The sequence below is a fragment of the Eubalaena glacialis genome, chromosome 18, assembly GCF_028564815.1.
Source record: "Eubalaena glacialis isolate mEubGla1 chromosome 18, mEubGla1.1.hap2.+ XY, whole genome shotgun sequence".
NCBI classification, from domain to species: Eukaryota; Metazoa; Chordata; class Mammalia; order Artiodactyla; family Balaenidae; genus Eubalaena; species Eubalaena glacialis.
In genome coordinates, this window is record NC_083733.1 from 53,881,461 (window position 1) to 53,905,446 (window position 23,986).

A 23,986-nucleotide genomic window follows, 5' to 3' on the forward strand; every position below is an offset into this window, starting at 1 on the left:
AGAAGTCTTTAACAGAGTGTTAGAAAATATAAAGAACAACCAAACAGAGATGATGAATATGATAAATGAAATGTAAAATACAGTAGAATGAATCAACAGTAGACTAAATGATACAGAGGAACAGATCAGTGAGCTTTAAGCAGAGTAGTGGAAATCACTGCCACTGAACAGAAAAAAGAAAAAAGAATGAAAAGAAATGAGGACAGTTTAAGAGGCCTCTGAGACAACATCAGGACACTAATATTCACATTACAGGCACCCCAGAAGGAGAATAGAGAAAGGGGCTAACAACATATTTGAAGATATAATAGCTGAAAATTACCCTAACTTGGGAAAGGAAACAGACATCCTAGTCAAGGAAGCACAGAGAGTCCCAAACAGGATCAGCCAAAAGAGGAACACGCCAAGACTTACTGTAATGAAAATGGCAAAAATTAAAGATAAAGAGAGAATATTAAAAGCAGCAAGGGAAAAGCAACAAGTTACACACATGGGAACTCCCATAAGGCTATCAGCTGACTTTTCAGCAGAAACTCTGCAGGCCAGAAGGGAGTGGCACGATATATTTAAACTGATGAAAGGGAAAAAGCTACAACCAAGAATACTCTACCTGGCAAGGCTCTTGTTCAAATTTAGTGAAGAGAGCAAAAGTTTTACAGACAAGGAAAAGCTAAGAGTTCAGTACCACCAAAACAGCTTTACAAGAAATGTTAAAGGGACTTCTCTAAGCAAAAAAGAAAAGACCACAACTAGAAACATGAAAATTACGAAAGGAAAACTCTCATACAGTAAAGGTATTAAACCGTCCATGCACAAAGCTAATAGATTAAAACAAAAGTAGTAAAATCATCTATATCCACAATAAGCAGTTAAGGGATATCCAAAACAAAAAAAAAGTAAAATATAATGTCAAAACCAGTAATTGTGAGAGGAGAAGAGAACAAATGCAAGGTTGTTAAAATGCATTTGAAATTAAGAGATCAGCAACTTAAAACAATCACATATACATATATACATATATATATACACATACACGTACATATATTGCTATATAGAAACCTCACGGTAACCACAAACCAAAAATCCATAATAGATACACACACAAAAAAGAGGAAGGAATCCAAACATAACATTAAAGATAGTCACCAAATCACAAGAGAAGATAAGAAGAAGGAACAAAAAAGAACTACAAAAGCAACCCCAAAACAATTAACAAAATGGCAACGAGAACATATATTGAACATATCAATAATTAGTTCAAATGTAAATGGATTAAATGCTCCAATCAAAAGACAGAGTGGCTGAATGGATACAAAACAAGACCTGTGTATATGCTGCCTACAAGAGACTCACTTCAGATATAAAGACACAGACTGAACATGAGATGGAAAAAGGCATTCATGGAAATGGAAATCAAAAGAAAGCTGAGGTGGCAATACTTATATCAGACAAAATAGACTTTTAAACAACGGGTGTTATAAGAGACAAAACATAATAATCAAGGGATCAATCCAAGAAGATGTAATAATTGTAAAAATACATGCACCCAACATAGGAGGACCTAAATATATAAAGCAAATATTAAGATATAAAGGGAGACACTGACAGTAACAAAATAATAGTAGGGTATTTTAACATACACCAACGTGTCTATACAAAGAAAAAAAATCAATATGAAAACAAGGGCTTTAAATGACACATTAGTCCACATGGACTTAACAGATATACACAGAACATTCCATCCAAAAGCAGCAGAATACACATTCTTTTCAAATGCACATGGAACATTTCTCCAGGGTGGACCACATCATAGGCCACAAAACAAGTCATGGTAACTTTAAGAAAATTGAAATCATGTCAAGCATCTTTTCTGACCACAATGCTATGAGATTAGGAATCAACTACAAGAAAAAAAACTGCAAAAAACACAAAAACGTGGAGACTAAATAATATACTACTAAACAACCAATGGATTAGTGAAAAAAATCAAAGAGGAAATTTAAAAAATACCTGGAGACAAATTAAAACACAAACACAATGATCCAAAATCTATGGGACACAGCAAAACAGTTCTAAGTGGGAAGTATATAGCAATACAGGCTTATCTCAGGAAACAAGAAAAATCTCAAATAAGAAACCTAAACTTACACCTAAAGGAACCAAAAAAGAACAAACAAAAGCCAAAGTTAGTAGAAGGAAAGAAACCATAAAGATCAGAGCAGAAATAAATGAAATAGACACTAAAAACAAACAAACAAAAACAATAGAAAAGATCAATGAAACTAAGATCTGGTTCTTTGAAAAGATAAACAAAATGGATAAACCTTTAGACAGACTCATCAAGAAAAAAGAGAGGGTCTAAATCAATAAAACCAGAAATGAAAAAGAAGTTACAATTGACATCACAGAAATACAAAGACTCATAAGAGACTACTACGAACAACTCTATGCCAATAAAATGGACAACCTAAAAGAAATGGAAAAATTCTTAGAAATGCACAATCTCCCAAGACTGAACCAGGAAATAGAAAATATGAACAGACCAATTACCAGTAATGAAACTGAATCAATAATAAGAAAATTCCCAACAAACAAAATTCCAAGGCTAGATGGCTTCACAGGTGAATTCTAACGAACATTTAAAGAAGAGTTAACACATATCCTTCACAAACTATTCCAAAAAATTGCAAAGGAATGAACACTTCCAAACTGATTCTATAAGGCAGTGTCACCCCAATACCAAAACTATACAAAGACATCACAAAAAAAAGAAAATTACAAGCCAATAACACTGATGAACACAGATACAAAGATCCTCAACAAAATAATAGCAAACTGAATTCAACAATACATTAAAAGCATCATACACCATAACCAAGTAGGATTTAACTCAGGGATGCCAGGATGGTTCAATATTCGTAAATCAATCAATGTGATATACCACATTAACAAACTGAAGAATAAAAACCATATGATCATCTCAATAGATGCAAAAAAAAGCTTTTGACAAAATTCAATATCCATTTATGATAAAAAAAAAAAACTCTCAAGAAAGTGGGTATAGAGGGAACATGCCTCAACATAATAAAGTCATATATGATAAGCCCATAGCAAACATCATTCTCAATGGTGAAAAGCTGAAAGCATTTCCTCTAAGATCAGGAACAAGAAAAGGATGCCCACTTTTATTCAACATGGTATTGAAAGTCCTAGCCACAGCAATCAGACAAAAAAAGAAAGAAAAGGAATCCAAATTGGAAAGGAAGAAGTAAAACTGTCACTGCAGATGACATGATACTATACATAGAAAATCCTAAACACGCTACCAAAAAACTACTAGAATTCATCAATGAATTTGGTAAAGTTGCAGGATACAAAATTAATATACAGAAATCTGTTGCATTTTTACACACTAACAATGAACTACCAGAAAGAGAAATTAAGGAAATAATTCCACTTACAATCACATCAAAAAGAATGAAATACCTAGGAATAAACTTACCTGAGGAGGTAAAAGACCTGTATTTGAAAAACTATTAAGACACTGATGAAAGAAATCGAAGATGACAGAAACAGGTTGAAAGGTGTACCAGGTTCATGGACTGGTAGAATTAATATTGTTAAAATGACCATATTACCCAAGGCAATCTACAGATTCAATGCAATCCCTATCAAAACACCAATGGCGGGACTTCCCTGGTGGTCCAATGGTTAAGACTCTGTGCTTCCAACGCAGGGGGGTGCAGGTTTGATCCCTGGTCAGGGAACTAAGATCCCACATGCTGTGTGGCGCAGCCAAAAAAAAAAAAAAAAAATACCAATGGCATTTTTCACAGAACTAGAATAAATAATTTTAAAACTGTATGGAAACACAAATACCTCGAATAGCCAAAAGAATCTTGAGAAAGAAGAATAGATCTGGAGGTATCACACTCCCTGACCTCAGACTATACTACAAACACAGTAATCAAAACAGTATGCTACAGGCATAAGAACAGACACACAGATCAATGGAACAGAATAGAGAGCCTAGAAATAAACCCATGCACTTATGGTCAATTAATCTATGACAAAGGAGGCAAGAATATACAATGGAGAAAAGACAGTCTCTTCAGTAAGGGTTGCTGGGACAATTGGACAGCTATGTGTAGAAGAATGAAATTAGAATATTTTCTAACACCATATATAAAAATAAACTCAAAATAGATTAAAGACCTACATGTAAGACTAAAACCATAAAACTCCTGGAAGAAAACATAGGCAGAAAAACACTCTGACATAATTTGTAGAAATATTATTTTGGATCTGTCTCCTAAGTCAAAGGAAACAAAAGTAAAAATAAACAAACAGGACGTAATTAAACTTTAAAAGCTTTTGCACAGCAAAGGAAACCATCAACAAAATGAAAAGGCAACCTACAGAATGGGAGAAAATATTTGCAAATGATATGACCAATAAGGGGTTAATATCCAAAATATAAGCAGCTCATACAACTCAATATCAAAAAAAAACAAAAACAAAAACAAAACCAATTAAACAATGGGCATTAGGTTAAATGGACATTTTTCCAAAGAAAACACAGAGATGGCCAACAGGCACATGAAAAGATACTCACAATCACTAACATCAGAGAAATGCAAATCAAAACCACAATGAGATATCAATCACCTCACACCTGTCAGAATGGCTATCATCAAAAAGACCACAGACAACAAATGTTGGCAAGGGTGTGGAGAAAAGGGAACCCTTATACACTGTTGGTGGGAATGTAAATTGGTGCAGCCACTAGGAAAAACAAAAACTAAAACTATCAATAGAACTACCACACGACCCAGCAATTCTACTCCTCGGTATGTATCTGAAAAAAATAAAAATGCTAATTCGAAAAGATACATGCACCCCAATGTTCACAGCAACATTACTTACAATAGCCAAGATATGGAAGCAACCTAGGTGCCCATCAACGGATGAATGGATAAAGAAGATGTGGTGTGTACACACACACACACACACACACACACACACACACTGGAATATTACTCAGCCATAAAAAAGAATGAAATTTTGTCATTTGCAACAATATGGATGGACTTGGAGAGTATTATGTTCAGTGAAGCAAGTCAGACTGAGAAAGACAAACACTGTACATTATCATGTATACGTGGAATCTAAAAAATAAAACGAATGTATACAACAAAACAGAAACAAGACTCACAGACAGAGAAAACAAACTAGCGGATACCAGTGGGGAGATGGGAGGAGGGAGGAACAAGATAGAGGTAGGGGATTAAGAGGTACAAACTACTAGGTATAAAATAAATAAGCTACAAGGATATATTGTGTAGCACACAGACTATAGCCAATACTTGTAATAACTATAAATGGAGTTTAACCTTTTAAAACTGTGAATCACCATGTTGTACATCTGAAATGTATGTAATGTTGTAAAATCAACTACACTGCAACTAAAAAAAACCAAGAAAGAAACGGAGGGAGATGCTCTAGATTAAAAGACATTTAAGACATTTTTTTGGAAATTAATTAATTAAAATTAATTCATTTTACATTAATTAAAATTAAAAATTAAAAATAGGGACTTCCCTGGTGGCACAGTGGTTTAGAATCCATCTGCCTGCCAATGCAGGGGACACGGGTTCAATCCCTGGTCTGGGAAGATCCCACATGTCATGGAGCAACTAAGCCCATGTGCCACAACTACTGAGCCTGAGCTCTAGAGCCTGCGCGCCACAACTACTGAGCCCACGTGCTGCAACTACTGAAGCATGCGCACCTAGAGCCTGTGCTCTGCAACAAGCAAAGCCACTGCAATGAGAAGCCCGCATGTTGCAATGAAGAGTAGCCCCTGCTGGCTGCGACTAGAGAAAGCCCACACGCAGCAACGAAGACCCAACACAGCCAACAAAAACATAAAAATAAACACTAATCATAAGAACACCAGAATGGTTACAATAGTATCAAACAAAATAGATTTCAGAACAAAGAATATTATCAGGGATTATGCAAGGCATTTTATTTTATTTATATTTACTTATTTATTTTTGGCCGCACTGTGCAGGGTGTGGGAATCTTAGTTCCCCAACCAGGGATCAAACCCGTGTCTCCTGCACTGGAAGCGTGGAGTCTTAGCCACCAGACCGTCAAGGAAGTCCCAAGTAAGGTATTTTATAATGATAGAGGGGGTCAATTCATGAGAAGATATAACAATCCTAAATGTGAATACACCTAAAAACAGAACCTCAAAATATATTAAGTAAAAACTGATAGAACTGAAAAGGAAAAATAGACAAATCCACAATTACAATTTAAGATTTTGACTTTCTTCTCTGTCATTGCTATAACAAATAGACTGAAAGATCAATAAGGATACAGAAGACTTTACCATCCTAATCAACCAATTTGACCTGATTATTTAGAGAATACTCCATCCAATAACACTAGAATATACATTCTCTACAAGTGCACACAGAACATCCATCAGATGCTACTATAATCTGTGGTACAAAAAAAGTCTCCATAAATTTAAGAAGAATGAAATCATATACAGCATGTTCCCTGATTGTAACAAAATTAAACTAGAAATCAATGACAGAAAGCTATCTGGAAAATCCCAATATTTGAAAATTAAACACACTTCCTCTAAACAACCAATGGGTCAAAAAGGAAATCATGAGAGAAATTAGAAAATATTTTCAACTGAATGAAAATGAAAATACAACATGTCTAAATTTGTTAGAGGGAAATTTATAGCATTAAATGTTCTGTTGGAAAAAATAAGTCTCATATCAATGATATAAGCTCCCATATACAAAACATGAAAAAGAGTTAATTAAACCCAAAGTAATGAAAAGGAAAGGAAATAAAAATATAAGAGCAGAAATGAAGAAACAGGAAACAGAAAAATAATGGAGGAAATCAATGAAACCGAAAGTTGGTACTTTGAAAAGATCAGTGAAATCGATAAACCTCTAGCCAACTGACCAAGGAAAAAGGTGAGTCACAAATTACCAATAACAGGAATGAATCAATGGCACTGCTACAAACTGTACAAACATCAAGAGGATAAAAAGAGTAGATTTTTGAACAACTTTGTGCCTATACATTTTATAACTTGGATGAAATGGACAATTCCTTGAAAGACACAAATTATAAAAGCTCACTGAAGAGAAAAAAAAAATTGATAACATGAATAGCCATAGTTGTATTAAGGAAATTGAACTTCTAGTTAAACACCTTCCCACAAAGAAATCTCCAGGCTCAGATGGCTTCACTGGTGAATTCTAACAAACACTGAAGGAAGAAATAACAGCAGCTCTACACAAATTCTTCCTGAAAATAAAAGGAGAGAATACTTCCCAACTCATTCTGTAAGACAGCATTACCTTGATACCAAAACTAGACAAAGATATTACAAGAAAAACTTGTAAATTCATCAAGCAATATATGAAAAAAGAATCTATCATGACCAAGTGGGGTTTATCCTAGGGATAAGCTGGTTTAGCACTTCAAAATCAATCAATATAACTCACCATGTTAATTTAAAAAGGAGAAAAGCCACATAATGCAGAAAAACCAACAGATGCAAAAAAACTTTTGACAAAATTCAACACCCATTTGTGATAAGAATGATCCGCAAACTAGAACTTCTTCAACCTGATAATCTGATAAAGAGCATCTAAGTAAAAATTGTCACTAATGGTACACTTTGTCAAAGACTAAATGCTTTTCCCCTCAGTCAGGAATAAGGCATAAATGTTTGTTCTCACCGCTTATATTCAACCTTGCACTGAAGGTTCTAGACAATGTAGTAAATAAAGAAAGACAGAAATAAAAGGAATACATATTGGAAAGAAAGAAGGAAAACAGTAATTATTCACATATGACATGATTATCTATGTAGAAAATCCTAAAGAATCTACCAAAAAATTACTAGAATAAGTTTAGAGAGAATGCAGGTTAATATAAAAAAATCAATTGCATTTTCATATACTAGCAATAAACAATGGGAATTTGAAATAAAAATGAATAGTATTTACAATAGCATAAAAAAAACCTAGGTATTAATATAACAAACATTTGCAAGATTGGTACACTGATAACAACAAAACATTACTCAGAGAATTTAAAGATCTAAATAAAAGGAGATGTGCCTCATATTCATGAATTAGAAAACTATATTATCATTATTGATTACTATTCTTGAATTTAAACTATTAATGCATATTTTAATATTTTCCTCTCCCCTAATAGATTGTCTTAAACATTCTTCTAATGTGCTTTGGGTCTAATTCTATGAAAACTGTAAGATAAGAGCTAATTGTTTAATGTCATTGGTACAGAGTTTCTGTTTGGGATGTGAAAAAGTTCTGGAAATAGATACTGGTGATGGTTATACAACATTGTGAATGTACTTAATGGAACTGAATTATATACTTAGAGATGGTTAAAATGATAAAATTTTATGTCATGTATATTTTAAAACACACACACACACACACACACACACACACACAAACAGAAAAGTGTAAGCAACACAAACATCCATAAGGGAGCACTGGGGTGAGCACTTGGAGGATTGGAAAAGGAGCAAAGGTGTTAAATGGGAAGATAAGTTACCAGTATGAGAGAGACACCCATGATGATATCAGTGGAGATAAAGGGAACTGAAATATAAGGAATAAGATTCACTACTAAATGGTCGTGCAGTGGAAAAGAGACACTTCTCAAGTTAGCTGTGTTAGCAGGTGGGTAGGGGCTGGGCCCATAAGCAGATTGAGAGGGGAAAAAAAAGACTAGAATGGTAGGAGATAATAAGGTAAATCTTGGGCATGTGCCTGAAGTATCTGTGGAAGACACAGGTGGTGATATCCAGTTGGAGGTTGGATACAGTTTTGACACCCACAACAGAGATTTAGGATTAAAATTATTTGAGCATCATTAGAATAATGGTGGTAGATTGTGAATAAGAACAGGAGACTATACAGTGAAGAGAACCGATACAGAATCTGGAGAACACCAGTATTTAAGAGGTCCAATATATACAATGGAATATTACTCAGCCATAAAAAAGAACAAAATAATGCCATTTGCAGCAACATGGATGAACCTAAAGATTGTCATACTGAGAGAAGTAAGTCAGACACAGAAAGACAAGTATCATATGATATCGCTTATAGGTGGAACCTAAAAAAAGGGTACAAATGAACTTATTTACAAAACAGAAGTAGAGTCACAGATACAGAAAATAAACTTATGGTTACCAGGGGATAAGGGGGGAGGGATAAATTGGGAGATTAGGACTGACATATACACACTACTATACATAAAATAACAAATAAGAGCCTACTGTATAGAACAGGGAACTGTACTCAGTACTCTGTAATGGCCTATATGGGAAAAGAATCTAAAAAAAGAGTGGCTATATATATGTATATGTATAACTGATTCATTTTGCTGTACACCTGAAACTAACACAACATTGTAAATCAACTATACTCCAATAAAAATTAAAAAAAAAAAAAAAAAGAGGTCCAGGTATAAAGATGAATTTTCTGAAAGAAAGAACCAGAATAATGTCTTTGAAATCAAGAGCAGACTACTTCATGAGTTACACTCCTAGTTCAGTATGGTGATCTAAGTATATTCATTTACTTCTCTTGCATCTGAACATAAAATTAGAAGAAATTTAAAAATAGGAATAAATCTATAATACATACCACAGATTTTTAGGAATTATTAGCAGCTATGAGCAGAACTCAAGGAGCGGAGAGGAGAAATACAGGATTCTTGGTTTTTGTACAATCTGCCAAAGCATAGCTCTAGTCTCAAAGCCTCAAGACAGGACTTCTTGCCACTTAACTAATAGCAATCTATCAATTCCATCTCCATCTTGACTGTTTTTATCTTTGCACGACAGGTTCATGAAGTAATATATTCTCATTTAATTTGAGGAAATGCATTTTTGTTCTAGCACTGCTTCTGGGAGAACACTGAGAAAAGATGTTGAATGATTATACCCACTTAATGTGTGAACACTGCTTAAAATTAGAAGGAGCACTCGTGGAAGGTAAAAGCTTATCTGACCAATATGGGAACAAGTGGGGACTGCTTTCCTGAAGGGGAAGATAAACAGGAGGATTTTAGTACAAGAAAGGGAAATGCTCAAATATTCTTAAAAACAACAACAAAAAACTATTTCAGAAAGGAGAAAGGAACCATCACCTCACCTGAGCCATGGTTTTGAGATCTGCAAGAGATGACCGGTCTTCCTTTGGGCTCCTCTTTAGAAAAGGGGCGGTTCCTAAGAAGGCAAAACCAAGATGAAAAGAAGCCACATGCCACTACACATGCTTTTAAGCTCTCTTATGACTTACGAGATTGACTCAAGATTGACTCCATTTCCCTTGCTTTGGTGCTTGTCCACTCTATACACCCCACACCAATACGGGGGGAGAATAAGCTAGACAAAAATGACTTTATCCCCAAAGCCAGAGATACAGGCTCCTGGGGCAATGGGTTAGATTTTGGGCAAGCCCCCACCTCTCTAGCACTATCTTTTCTCTCCTATCCTGCCTACTATTATTAACTACTTCCAAGCTGTTCTCTATTAAGGCTCTACCATTTACATCATGAGCAGCAATACGTGAAAATTCTTGTCACTCCATACCCTCATGAGTACCACTGATACAAACTTCCTGATGCTTACCAAGGTATACACTGTGATTCTAGTTCTTATTTTTCTTATTATGAGAGAAGATAAGCTTCTATTCACAAGTTTAAAAAGCACCTTAATTTTTGTTTGTTTTTTAAATAAAAGCCAGGCCAAGCCAGGCAGCCAACTCCCCACGGCAGCCACCACCGCCATCCATCTTTAGTTTCTTGTCTGTGAAAGGTCTCAATTTTTTCACTTTTCTATTAACTTATTTTTATTTTCTGGATTGATATTAGATCTTTTTTAAAGGAAGGAAATTAATTCTGTAATTACTTAAAATAATTTGTTATAGTTTTTCTTTATCATACACTTTATTTCCTTTATATATTTGAGTGTATCTGGACTTCGTATTTAGTTCCACTGATCTGTTCATTTAATTACCAGGATTACTCTGCAGTTATTATAGTTTTAAAACATATTTTAGTATCAGGTAGGCTTACTTCCCCCTTCATTATTTTTCTTTAACAATTTCTGCCTTGTTCATTTTCTCCTAAGAACTTCAGAAAGTTAAAAAATTTTACTGAAATTTTAATGAAACTCCATGAAATGTTAGGGAGTTTTGACAATTTATCATGTGTCCCTGGTCCTTTTATTTAAGTCTTTAATTTTTGAGTCCCTTAGGAACATCAAAATTTTTTTTATACATCATGCTGTCTTTTGTATCTTATATTTTGATGGCCACTGGCAACTTTGCATAGTTTTTTGATGCATATATACACATACGCAAAGACACATATATGAAACCTATTGATTTGTTAATGTCTTTTCCAACAAACCTCTGAGTTTTCTAACTGTTGTCATTGTTTTGAACAGGATGGTAACTTAGAAATTTTTGTGCCTCAGACTCAGCAGATGTCCCAAAGATGGTAGGCAAAACAATCTTTCAATTGTCCCTCATTCTAAAATAAAGTCTTGTAAAGCAGCTGACTGTAAAGTTTTGCTACCATTAATTTACCTCCTACTGCGAGAGGCTGAGAAAAGGGAATGCCTCTTTAAGAGAGCAAATTATTTTTAGAACATAGTTTTGTAGGGGGAAGAAAAGTAGGTGCTTCTCACTCCCTTATAATAAACAAGGGGCTCCGCAGACCCTGATGCCACTATAAATCAAAGTGGTGAGAGAATTTGGTGGGGAAATGTACATGTTTCCAGGATTTGGGCTGCGGGGGGGGGGGGGGGGCGAGCAGGGTGGTGGTGACTAAAGTGGCTAATTATCACCTGAGCTCCAGATGGGGAACCCACGGATGGAGCATGCCTAGGTTGGTTTGGATCCTGTCCAAGAGGACTGACAGGAGAGAACAAGACCTACCAGAGTAGGTGGGCCACTGCATGCCAAGAGGAGGCATCTAGAGAAGTGGCCGTGCCCATGAAAAGGGAACTGTATTTGGAAGTTCCCAGCAGTGGGGTCTCTCAGAAGGTAAATATGACTTACACTAAATTATAACGGTACCAGTCATCTTAGCCTCTTCTTGTCCCTGACTTCTCTTCTCCAGCTCGCAATCCATTCCAGCTGGAGACTATCAACCTAGAGGGAGTAAAGAGGGGACAAAATAGAGGTTGAGGAATTAGAGAAGAAACTGATCATGTTTTCTTTAGCACAGCACACTTCCAACAGGAGGGAGAGTTTTTGCTTTTAAAACAAGTTAGTGGGACTTCCGTGGTGGCACAGTGGTTAAGAATCCACCTGCCAATGCAGGGGACACAGGTTTGAGCCCTGGTCCGGGAAGATCCCACATGCCGCAGAGCTACTAAGCTCTAGCGCCACCACTGAGCCTGTGCGCCACAACTTCTGAGCCCGCATGTCACAGCTACTGATGCCCGTGTGCCTAGAGCCCATGCTCTGCAACAAAGAGAAGCCACCGCAATGAGAAGCCCGCGCACCGCAACGAAGAGTAGCCCCCGCTCGCCGCAACTAGAGAAAGCCCACACACAGCAACGAAGACCCAATGCAGCCAAAAATAAATAAATAAATTTATTTTAAACAATAAATAAAATTAAATTAAAAAAACAATTTAGAAGTATTGATTTCTACAGTGAACACTTTATTCAGCTAAATGAGACTGATCTCGTGTTTAAATGTTCAATTTTTTATCTTCACAATGACTGAAGAAATTATTGAAACTTTATTGTCCAGGAATTCACCCAAATAGAAATTCTGAGAGTAGCAGTTATGGGAGAAAGTTTTTTGTGTACTCCTAATGATGTTCTACTTATGTCAACATACTGGTCATTAGTCAATATGGGGTTTCGCAATATACAATTGTTCCATCTGAAAATTATTTTAATTTTACCTCCTCCTCTCCGTTTTTAAAATCTCTTATTTTTTTTTTACTTGTCTAATTGCCAGAGTCAAATTCTACAGGCATATAAAATGGACAATATTCAGACAATCTAAACAATACATAGTACTTAACTAGTCTTGCATCTACTTTCTCAAATGCTCCATCTCAGTCACACAACGAGCCAGACACATTCCTAGTCACCGTGAATTGTGCAATTACTTGTGTGCACAAATACTTCAAAATTTGACATAGTCACAGTTATATCATCCACTACACAATCCCAATCCCATAGACACAATTCATGCATAATCTCTCGGAGCCCATTACATAATTCTACAGAAAGCTGCAAAATTTTACTCACAAACCCCTTACTGTTGCCTCTCCAAAGTCGCATACAGTCTCAAACACAAATCTACTCGCACCTAATTTAAAAATTAGACACACGCCGAGACCCTCTCACTTTCATAAACAATAGGTTCCATAACGTTACACAGAATAACACACGTTCCACACACACACACACACACACACACACACACGACCAGGCACAAAAAGCTACCCAAACAGAACGCCTGTGTGTGCCAGGCCGAGCTCACACCCGCCTCGGGCTCCCTGTTCCCTTCTCGGCGTTCCCAGCCCTGGCTCCCAGTTCCTTCCCCTGCCTAGGTTCTCGCTTCCCTCCTCGCTTTCTCTAGGGCCCGGACTCTCGCTTTCTTCCCCGGCCTTCTCTCAGCCCAGGTTCTCTCTTCTTTCCTCGCTTTTCCCAGTGCTGGTTCCCACCTCCCTGCTCAGCAATCCCCACCGGGTACCACAATCACCAGCCTGCCCAGCGCCAGCAGGACCCACCAGCCTCACCTTCGACTACTGGCCAGCCATCTGCGCTTGCGCACTCCGGCGCGGGCGCTACCTCCCAAGAGTCTTCGCGGCTCCTTCTTCGCCGCCGCGTCCTAGGCGCGCCTTCTCGACATCCGGGTTTTTGCGGCCTTGAACTACATTTCCCACAGCCCCTGGGCTGCTTTTGAAAAGAATTTTGATCTTTGGTTCATCTCTGATTCCCCTCTGAAGTCCTCTCGGTCGTCGCGCTCCGAGTGGTAACCTGAGTCTGGGCACGGCGGGCACTCATGGTGAGGAAGCCCCCACCCTCTGGCGCACACAGGGCGTGTGGAGCCTGGAGCTCAGGCCTGTGTAGGCGTGTATAAGAGTGTGTGAGCGTTTGTGGCAGTAACGAGGCGGGGTGTGTGTGCGGTGATGAGGCCGTGACTGGTGCAAGATGCGGGACCCTTTGGGTGACCGTGATCGGCTGTGATGTTGAGGTAGGTGACACTGTGGGGCTTGAGACCGCCCTTCAGAAGACGATGTTGTTGTTACCTAGTGTGGTGGAAGAGGCTTTTAATTCTGTGACCGGGTGGGAGTTTGGTTGTGTCACGGGGTAGAGCTTCATTTCTGCGGTTCTGGTTTAACGTCGGGACTGAGGCGATCTGTTGAAGATCTCCCTGAGAGTGTATCTGTGCCTGTCAAGACGACGATGCCTGTATTAACCGGAGTTGCACTGAAGCACGGCCTGAGCTGCTTTTGTCAGCACCTCCACCTCCAGTGCCCAGACTCCAGTGCTTAACACACAAGTGGGTATCAGTGGAGTGAGTGTTGCCCGCCTAGGGGCCAATTTTAGGTTCTCTTGTTTCTTAGTATCTGTATCCTTTTATCACTGCTTTCTCTTTTCTCCCACTTTATAGCCAGGACGCCAGCTGCACAGAAATGGACACCAAACGGGGAGTCAGATATTTGAGTGGTGGGATAAATGTTATATGCAAGCAAGAAAGCACAAACCTGTTTTTGGAATGAGTTTTGGGGCTGGGAGTGTCCCTTAGGCAGAGTCCTAGGAAGACCTGTAGAAAGCCTAGGAGTAGGATTCCTTCCTCAGAGGATCTCCTTTGGGAGCTGAGGTCAAGTTCCATGTTTCAAAACCACATCATTTCCAAAGCTGTCTCCCCAGGAAACTTGCTGTGAACTTAGAGAAACTTTCAGCTCTGGTTATCAGTGACCCTGGCCTTTCCCTTCGATACTAAGAAAGGTCAGTAGTACTCCCATCTCCCCTTTACTTCCATCTGAGTATGCGTGTGGTAGATGACTGAGCTTGGGTGGTGTTGAAGAATTTCTTCCAGTTTAGCCAGTTCATGCTCTAAGAAAGGTCTGGTGTCTCATGAGTCCTTACTCCCCTTCTCTTCACCCTTCCCCTGCAGTGCAGCTCTCTGAAAGAAGAGCCCTGGGGAAAGGAAAACGTTACAGAGCATATCTGAAAAACCAAGCTCAAGGTCAGGGATTTTGTTGTTGTTGCTGTTATTCTCTTTGTTTTAGTTTTTCAGAAAAGGGAAGTATTTGCTCTCCTTCTCCTGAAACGGTTAGGTTACAATTAGGCAGGGCCTTGTGATGTACTTTGACTAATAAAATGTGGTGGAAGTGAGACTTTCAAGATAAAGCCTTAGGAGGTCTTGCAGCTTTTGCTCTTTCCCTCTTCCTGCCTTGAGACCACCAGGTACTAAAGGCTAAGACTAGCTTGCTTGAAGACAAAAGATCACTTGGAGACAGAGGCCAAGCTAACAGCAACAACTGCCAGATGTTTCAGTGAGACCGTTTTGGTCCATCTAGCCCCCACCAAGCCACCAGCTGGCTGCTGTCACATGAGTGAGATCAGCGGAAGCACCACTCAGCCAAGCCAAGCCCGAATTGCCAACCCCTGGAATGATGAGCTAATTAATGGTTTTGTTTTAAGCCACAAACTTTTGGGGGTGGTTACGTAGCAATAGATAACTGAAACTGCTGTTTAAACTTCTAGACATTTTCTATCACCCTATACTGATATAATTGTATTGGTCAACCTGCTTTTTTAAGTGATTTCTCTACTGATGTTATACCTTGAAAATATTCCATACCCTAAATTTTCTACAACTTTGCATTTGTGTATCTAAGTGTTCTATTACATGGTTATTTTATAATTTATTTAACCAATAACTTTCCCAAGCAACTCCTTCTTCTTCCTGTCCAACTCCCACGTCTTCACCAACTTTACATTCCCTTCCAGGACCTTAAGGGGAACATGGGTTCCTGTCATTTCAGGGGTATGTAGACTCAAGAATGTGGCATTGACTTCTGTATATACACTGTGTATATATACTTCTGTGTGTATAGGTGACTCACCCCACTCGGAAGAATTTGTTCAATATAGGTGTGATATAGGACCAATGTACATTTATTTAACTAATAAACTGGGTCTCCCTGATTACAATATCTCTTTTCCATTTTCCAATTCAGAATCTGCATTCTGGAGCCATCCAGTAACTTTCATCACTGTGACTCATTGGGGAATGTGACTCTTTAGGGTGCTTAGCTATTTGAAGGATTGGTATGATTCCTGGAGATGGAAATGGGCATCTCTGCTGTGTTGTTTCAAAAGTGTCATCCTCCTAATACTTCAGGTTACTTTTTCAACTTCCTTTTCTGCCTGATGACAAAGGGAATGGTCTGAATTAACCACATCAGGCCTAAATCCCATTTCTTCTCCTATGTGCAGGTTTTATTATTTTTATTTATTTATTTATTTAATTTATTTATTTTTCATTTATTTATTTTTTGGCTGTGTTGGGTCTTCGTTTCTGTGCGAGGGCTTTCTCCAGTTGCGGCGAGCGGGGGCCACTCTTCATCACGGTGCACGGGCCTCTCACTGTCGCAGCCTCTCCGGTTGCGGAGCACAGGCTCCAGATGCGCAGGCTCAGTAGTTGTGGCTCACCGGCTTAGTTGCTCCGCGGCATGTGGGATCTTCACAGACCAGGGCTTGAACCCGTGTCCCCTGCACTGGCAGGCAGATTCTTAACCACTGCGCCACCAGGGAAGCCCCGCAGGTTTTATTATTAATTAATTGATTTCCAAGGCAAATGTGGTTTCCTTGTTAGTTTCTAAGGCTAGTGGAGAGGTCGGCCAGCAAATCTGAGCCTAGGTGAGGGGCAACCAGTAAGAGGAATTCATTGTGTATAAAATCTTAGGAGTCAAGATTTAGGACCTTTAAGGTAGTATTTGAGTCACTCATTTGAAAGGCTTCATGTCTATGAAGAAAGTTCAGGCCTCTTAAGACAGAATTCAAACCACTACAACAATACACTCCATGTATTATATTCATGTCTCCTATCATTTCTTTTGTTCTCAAAGAGGGAGGGATTAACTCTATTATTTTTTTCTGATCATAAAATTAGTAGATTCTTAATTCAGAAATTTGAAGAATACAGAAAAGCTTAAAGTAAAGCTCATCTAGAAACAGCTTATTTGTTCCAAATCATCTCACCTATTTCTCTGTGAATTAACACATGGATATAGCCATATAGGATTTTGAAATTCAAAACAGAATTATACTGTAATACTGTTTTGTCATCTATCTTCTTCATCTAACCTAATATAGTGAACAACTTTTCATGTCATCAAATGACAAACTGTGTCATAATTTTTTGAGTACACTGTTTGGATATACTATAACTTTTTAAACTGTTTCCCTATTGTAGGATATTTAAGTTCTTTCCAGCTTTTCCTCATTATTGTACAGTGTTTTACTGCACACTCCTTTTTGTGCACATGTGTAATTATATCTTTTTGACAGTCTCAGAAATATTATTGACAATGAGGCTTTCATAGTTAAAACCTGCTTATACATCTTTATCAATTGCCCTGCTTAAATTTTCACCAATATACAACACAGTATGAGAGTGTCTAGTCTACTAATATAGGGCATCGTCAGTCTTTTAAATCTACCAATCTAGTGGAAATTGTTTGTTTAAATGAATTATGCATACTCAGGTTTCACTCAGTGTAATAAAATCTGGGCTTCTGGACAAAAGTCAGAATTGAAAGAGAACTGGTTTTGTAGTTAAAGAAATGTGGATTCAAAACATAGATCTACCATTTATTGAACAGGAATGATTTCTTTTTTTTTTAATTTAAAAAATGTTTAAATTTTTGGTTGTTTCAAGTCTTAGTTGTGGCCCGCGGGATCTTTTGTTGTGGTTCATGGGCTCTTCGTTGCAGCGCGCAGTCTTCTCTCTAGTTGTGGCGCTCAGTAGTTGCGGTGCGCGGGCGCTCTAGTTGTGGTGCGTGGGCTCCAGAGCGCGTGGGCTCAGTAGTAGCGTGTGGGGTCTCTAGTTGTGGCAGGCAGGCTCAGTAGTTGTGGCACGCACGCTTAGTTGCCCCACAGCATGTGGGATTGACCAGGGATCACCAACCAGGGATCGAACCTGCATACCCTGCATTGGAAGGAGGATTCTTAACCACTGGACCACCAGGGTAGTCCCAGGAATGATTTCTTTTCCTTTGTTTTTAATAAGACTTTTGCACAATATAGAGCGCAGACCTTAAAATCCTAGCCTGGTGATTTGTTTTATAAGCCCATACAACCACCATTTGATAAAGATAAAGAAACTTTTCAACATCCCAGAAGGCTCCCTTCATGTCTCTTCCCAATCAGTATACCTCAAAGTTAACATTATTTTGACGTCTATCACAGTAGATTCGTTTTGTCTGGTTTTTGAACTTTGTATGAGTGGAATCATACAGTAGGTTCTTTTGTGCCTGGCCTCTTTTACTCAATATAATAATGTAATATCTAATATAATAGCATGACTCTACATATGTGATAAAATTGCATAGAACCAAATATACACAGAAACACAGATACAAACGAGTGCATGTAAAACTGGCAAAATGTGAAGAAGTACTGTGTATTATATCAATATAAATATCCTGGTCATGATTTTTTTTTTTTTTACAAAAAGTTAACATTGAGGGAAACTGGGTGAAGTTTATGTGGGATCTCTCTATATTATTTCTTACAACTGCATATAAATCTACAGTGATCTCAAAATAAAAAGTTAAAATATAAGCACATAGCTGGGACAAGCAGTTTGCCATTTGGAAAAAAATAAAATTATATCCATACCTCACATCCTGTCACAAGAATAAACTCTAAATAGATCAGGGAGGTAAACGTAAAAATATGAAACCATATAGGTCCTAGAAGAAAGCATCGATGCATTCCAGTTTAACCTCCGGGTAAGGAAGAATTTTCTCATTGTGACTCAGAAAATAGATGCAGTAAAAGAAAATATTGAAAATTTTGAAATATTCAAAGATTTGACTACAATTAAAAACACATAAAATGAAAAGACAACTTACAAATAAATATCTTTATCACAGATAAAGGGCTAATACTCCTGTATTAGTTTAATAGGACTGCCATAAACAGAATACCACAGACTGGGTAGCTTAAACAATGGAAATTAATTTTCTCACAGTTCTGGAGGATGGAGGGCCAAGATCAACAAGTTGGCAGCTCTGGTTTCTCCTGAGGTCTCTTCTTGGCTTGCAGATGGCTGCCTTCTCACTGTGTCCTCATATGGCCTTTTCTCCTACACACCCATCCATGGTGTGTCTCTCTATATGTCCTAATCTCCTCTTATAAGGACACTAGTTAGATTGGATTAGAGCCTACCCTATCAGCCTGATTTTAACTTAATTACCTCCTTAAAGGCCCTATTTCCAAATACAGTCACTTTCTAAAGTACTGGGAATTAGGAATTCAACATTTGATTCAGCTTAAAGTTCTGATTCTTCACATCAGCTGAACTTTTACCTGCAATGGCATCTCTCTTTCTGGAGCTGGTTTACTCACTGCTTTCTCTACCATTCAGGGCTATCTCCTTTTTTCCAATGAGGAAATCACATCTGGCTTAGCGATATAAAGTGCTATATATAGAAAAAGGTGTGGGACTTGGGTCTGTGGTGGTGATGTCAATCAAGGTAGAGGAAGAGAAGGGCCAGAGGAAGATAAGGTCACCTTAGGTGTCAAGAAAATGAAGCCTCAGTAAAAACAAAACGCAGTTATTTCTTTCCAGTTATACAAGTGTCAGATCAGTTCTTCAAAGGCTCTCCAGAGATTTCCTCCAGAAGGAGAATACTTCCAGCAGACAGATTATAAACAATCAGGGGAAATACTCTAAACTGGCAAAACCAGACTCCAACATCACATCCTTGTGGTTACATCCCTCTGAGCAGAGTTCAGGCACTTACTTTCCACCTGGGAGAACTTGATGGACATCTTCAGAAGCAACAGTCCTGCAAATGACAAAAACACTCCAACTCTACAAAGCCTAGTCCCATATGACCCTGGGAAAAAAGGGAGGGTGGACCAGACACAAGAGCTAGGCAGCATATACAAGGAATTTCTCTCCCATGGCTCAGCTTTCTGAGTCCAGCAAGGATATACTAGTTTAATAAATTCCAGAACTTCCTCACAATGAGATAACTTACATAAATTTAAACTTAAGTATAATTTCTTTATAAGAACAATGTATTGATTTTAGAATATATGCTTTAAGGAATTTTGTTAAAGGGAACTTCTTCAAAAATAGGTGAAAAAAACTCACTGTTGTAAGTCTTTAGGTTAGATTTACAGCTCAGCGTATTCTAAACACAGTCGGATATGAATGATTTATATTTCCTTCCAACAAACGTGGTTTCTAAGCATGGCTGTGGGCGTTCTGCCTAGAGAAGAAGAGCTAAGAGGCTCACAGCTTGGTCTTGCTGCTTTGTTTTTTGTTTTCTTGATGGGGGATTTATTTCACTTCTGAAATATTAGCCATAATTCCTTGTATCCTGTGAGAAAATCACCTTGCTCCATTAGTTTCCTTTTGGACCCAATATCAAGAGATTCAAAACTATAAACTTGACTAGAAAAAATTCATTTATACCCAGAATTCCTGTGAATTCACAATAATTAGGAAATGGAATCAGGATACAGAGCAGAAGATATAGAGTTGGAAAATGGTAGAATCTAGTAGTTAAACGGTTAAAGGCTGAGGGATTTGGAATTTAAATTCTGCTTCTATCTCTCAGGAACTCTGACATTTCACAAGTTATTTCAGCTCTTGGTGCCTCACTTGACAAATCGGTTTACTGGGAATGATAAGGATACCTCCCTCAGAGGGCTCTCATGAGGATTAAATGAGACAATATATGTAAAATACTTAGACTAGTGTATTAGTCAGGGTTCTCCAGAGAAACCGAACCAACAAGATGTGTGTGTATGTGCGTGTGTGTGCACGCGTGTGTGTGTTTGTGTGTGTGTGGGGGGGGATTAAGAGAGATTTTAAGGAATTGGCTCATAAGGTTGTGTGAGAGAGAGATTTTAAGGAATCAGCTCATGAGATTGTGGAGGCTTGTTAAATCCAAAATCTGCAGGCCAGGCCAGCAGGTTGAACACCCAGGGAACAACTGCAGTTCAAATCCGAAAGCTCTCTGCTGGCAGAGTTCCTTCTTGCTTTGGGAGAGGTCAGTCTTTGTTCTGTTGAGACCTTTAACTAATTGGATGAGGCCCACCCACATTATGGAGGGTAATCGCTCTACTCAAAGTTCACTGATTTAAATGTTAATCTCATCTAAAAAACATCTTCACAGAAATATCCAGAATGATGTTTGACCGAATATCTGGGCATTGTGCCCAGGCAAACTGATACATAAAATTAGCCGTCATAAATCTACCCCGTGACAACCTGGCACGTATATGCATCTCCTTAAGCCATATTTAATCTCCGAATAAAGACAATAACAAGGTCATTCTTCCACCTAATATCATAGAAATATCTTGCAGATAACCAAAAAACACATTAATCCTCTGCCCAGAAGAGGCTGCAAAGTCCTTGGTTGATATTTACTCTTCTCTTTGATATCTCATAACTTAAATATTATGATGTAAAGTTAATAATACTTAAATACAATGATAAAAGGTCAGTACATCTTATGTTACAATGATAAAGGGATAAAAAAGGGAAGAAAACAAAGATATCTACTCTACACACATACACAAATACAACAAAATAAGGAAGAAATGCTGATGACAACTACTGTCCTCATTTCTGAAACTGATCACACAGTTGTAGTTGGCATTTATAACTACCTTCTTCCCCTACCCATTCCATATTCCCTTTGCCCTCAGCAAGCACCTCAGCCTGTCATGGTTCTTTACTTGGTGGAGTGACCCAAATATTCATTCTTGAAGAATGTGGCCCGTCAGTCGTCCTGCCTGAATAGTGTTGTAGTTTTCCATTCACTTTAATCACAGGGCCTGTTAGTACTAAGAGATACTGGAAAGGCTCCCCTGTACTTGAGATATACTTTTCCTTACCTCCCTTGTGGAGTAGCAATCCAACTTCCTCTTCGTAGTCAAGATCAACCACCCCAGCCAACACAGTAACTCCCTTATTTGCCTGTTGATTCAGAGGGTTAAGGAGCCCAAAATGGCTGGGTAGCAGTCTTTAACTTCCAGTTCAATGGAATCATTGTGTCTCCTGGTGGAAGCATCCCTCCATTTGGAACTAAGACCTCTGGGCAGCAGAACACAAGTTGTGGGGACAGAAAGCAAAAATTTTACTATTGGGTTACTAGGGGTAATAGTGAGTGGTATCACTCCCATTACTTGATTCCTGGCCTTGTGAATACTGGCCATGGGAGAAACAGCACCAAATATTGGACACTGATCCAGAGCATATACAGCCTTCAGGAGAACCTTGCCTCAGCCCTGCAAGATACTGCCACCTAGCTGGCATTGTAACTGAGTCTTCAAAACATCATTCCATTGTTCTTTCAAGCCAGCTGCTTAAAGATGGTGGGGAACATGGTAAGACCAGTGAATTCCATGGGGATGGTACCATTGCTGCACTTATTTGTTGTGACATGAGTTTCTTGATCAGAAGCAATGCTGTGTGGAATACCGTGACAGTGGATAAGGCATTCTGCAAGTCCACAGATGGTAGTTTGGCAGAAGCATTATGTGCAATAAAGGCAAGTCTGTACCCAGAGTGTCTCTTCCAGTAAGAACAAAATGCTGCCCCTTCCATGATGGAAACAGTCTAGTGTAATCAACCTGCCACCAGGGAATGGTGCCATATTGGGGACTCAGTGTTGGTCTCTTCTGCTGATTAGGCATTCGGCAGTGGCTATAGCCAGGTCAGCCTTGGTGAATGGAAGACCATGTTGCTGCACCCATGCATAACCTCCATCACTGCCACCATGGCCACTTTGTTCATGAGCCCATTGGGTGATGACAAGGATGACTGAGGAAAGAAACTGGTATCCACAAAATGGGTCATTCTATCCACTTTATTGAAATCCTCCTCTGCTGAGGTTACTCTCTGGTGAGCATTCACATGGGACACAAATATCTTCATTTTTACCCATTCAGAGAGGTCCATACCTCTTTCCCAGACTTCCTTGTCACCAATTTTCCAATCATGTTCCTTCCAAGTCCCTGACCATCCAGCCAAATCATTGGCCACAGCCCATGAATCCATATATAATTGCACATCTGGCCATTTCTCCTTCCAAGAAAAATAAGTAACCAGGTGCACTGCTCGAAATTCTGCCCAATAGGAGGATTACATGTGCTGTCAGGGTGTGCTTGGTCTGATCAACATACCACTTTCATTTCATGATGGATTGCTGCTGTGCACACCCAACTTAATGGCTTGGTGGGTCAGATTACAACCAGTTCATGATGGGCAGCTCAGATCGCGTGTTAACTTGGTGGCCCATGGTTAAGTGTTCAGTTGCTACTAAGGCCCAGTAACAGGCCAAAAGCTGTTTTGCCAAAGGAGAGTAGTTAATTGCAGAGGATGGCAGGGCTATGATTCAAAACCCTAAGGCCCTATGCTGTGATTCACCTATAGGGTCCTGCCAAAGGCCCCAGACAGCATCCCTATCTGCTACTGATACCTCAAGCACCATTGGGTCTGCTGGGGTATATGGCCCAAGTGGCAGAGCAGCTTGCATAGTAGTCTGGACCTGTTGCAGAGTCCCAGAGCCTTCTCTTGTTCTGGGCCCTACTCAAAACTAGCAACTTTTCAGGTCACTCAGTAAAGGGATGGAAGGGATGGAAGGGATAACACAT

General features: G+C 38.7%; 1 protein-coding gene across 3 annotated transcripts in view; it reads right to left on the minus strand.

Moving 5' to 3' along the window:
- Positions 1-13,902, minus strand: part of ZNF567 (zinc finger protein 567) — a 28,054-nt gene extending 14,152 nt beyond the window's left edge. The window contains exons 1-3 of one of the 3 annotated variants that reach the window (XM_061174089.1): positions 13,864-13,902; positions 12,159-12,251; positions 10,245-10,318 (exon numbers count right to left, since the gene is read on the minus strand). In XM_061174089.1, coding sequence (XP_061030072.1) covers positions 10,245-10,253 — 9 coding nt within the window. In that variant the 5' untranslated portion in view covers positions 10,254-10,318; positions 12,159-12,251; positions 13,864-13,902. The other 2 variants (XM_061174090.1, XM_061174091.1) reach the window with 2 other exon arrangements.
- Positions 13,903-23,986: the final 10,084 nt, after the last annotated feature.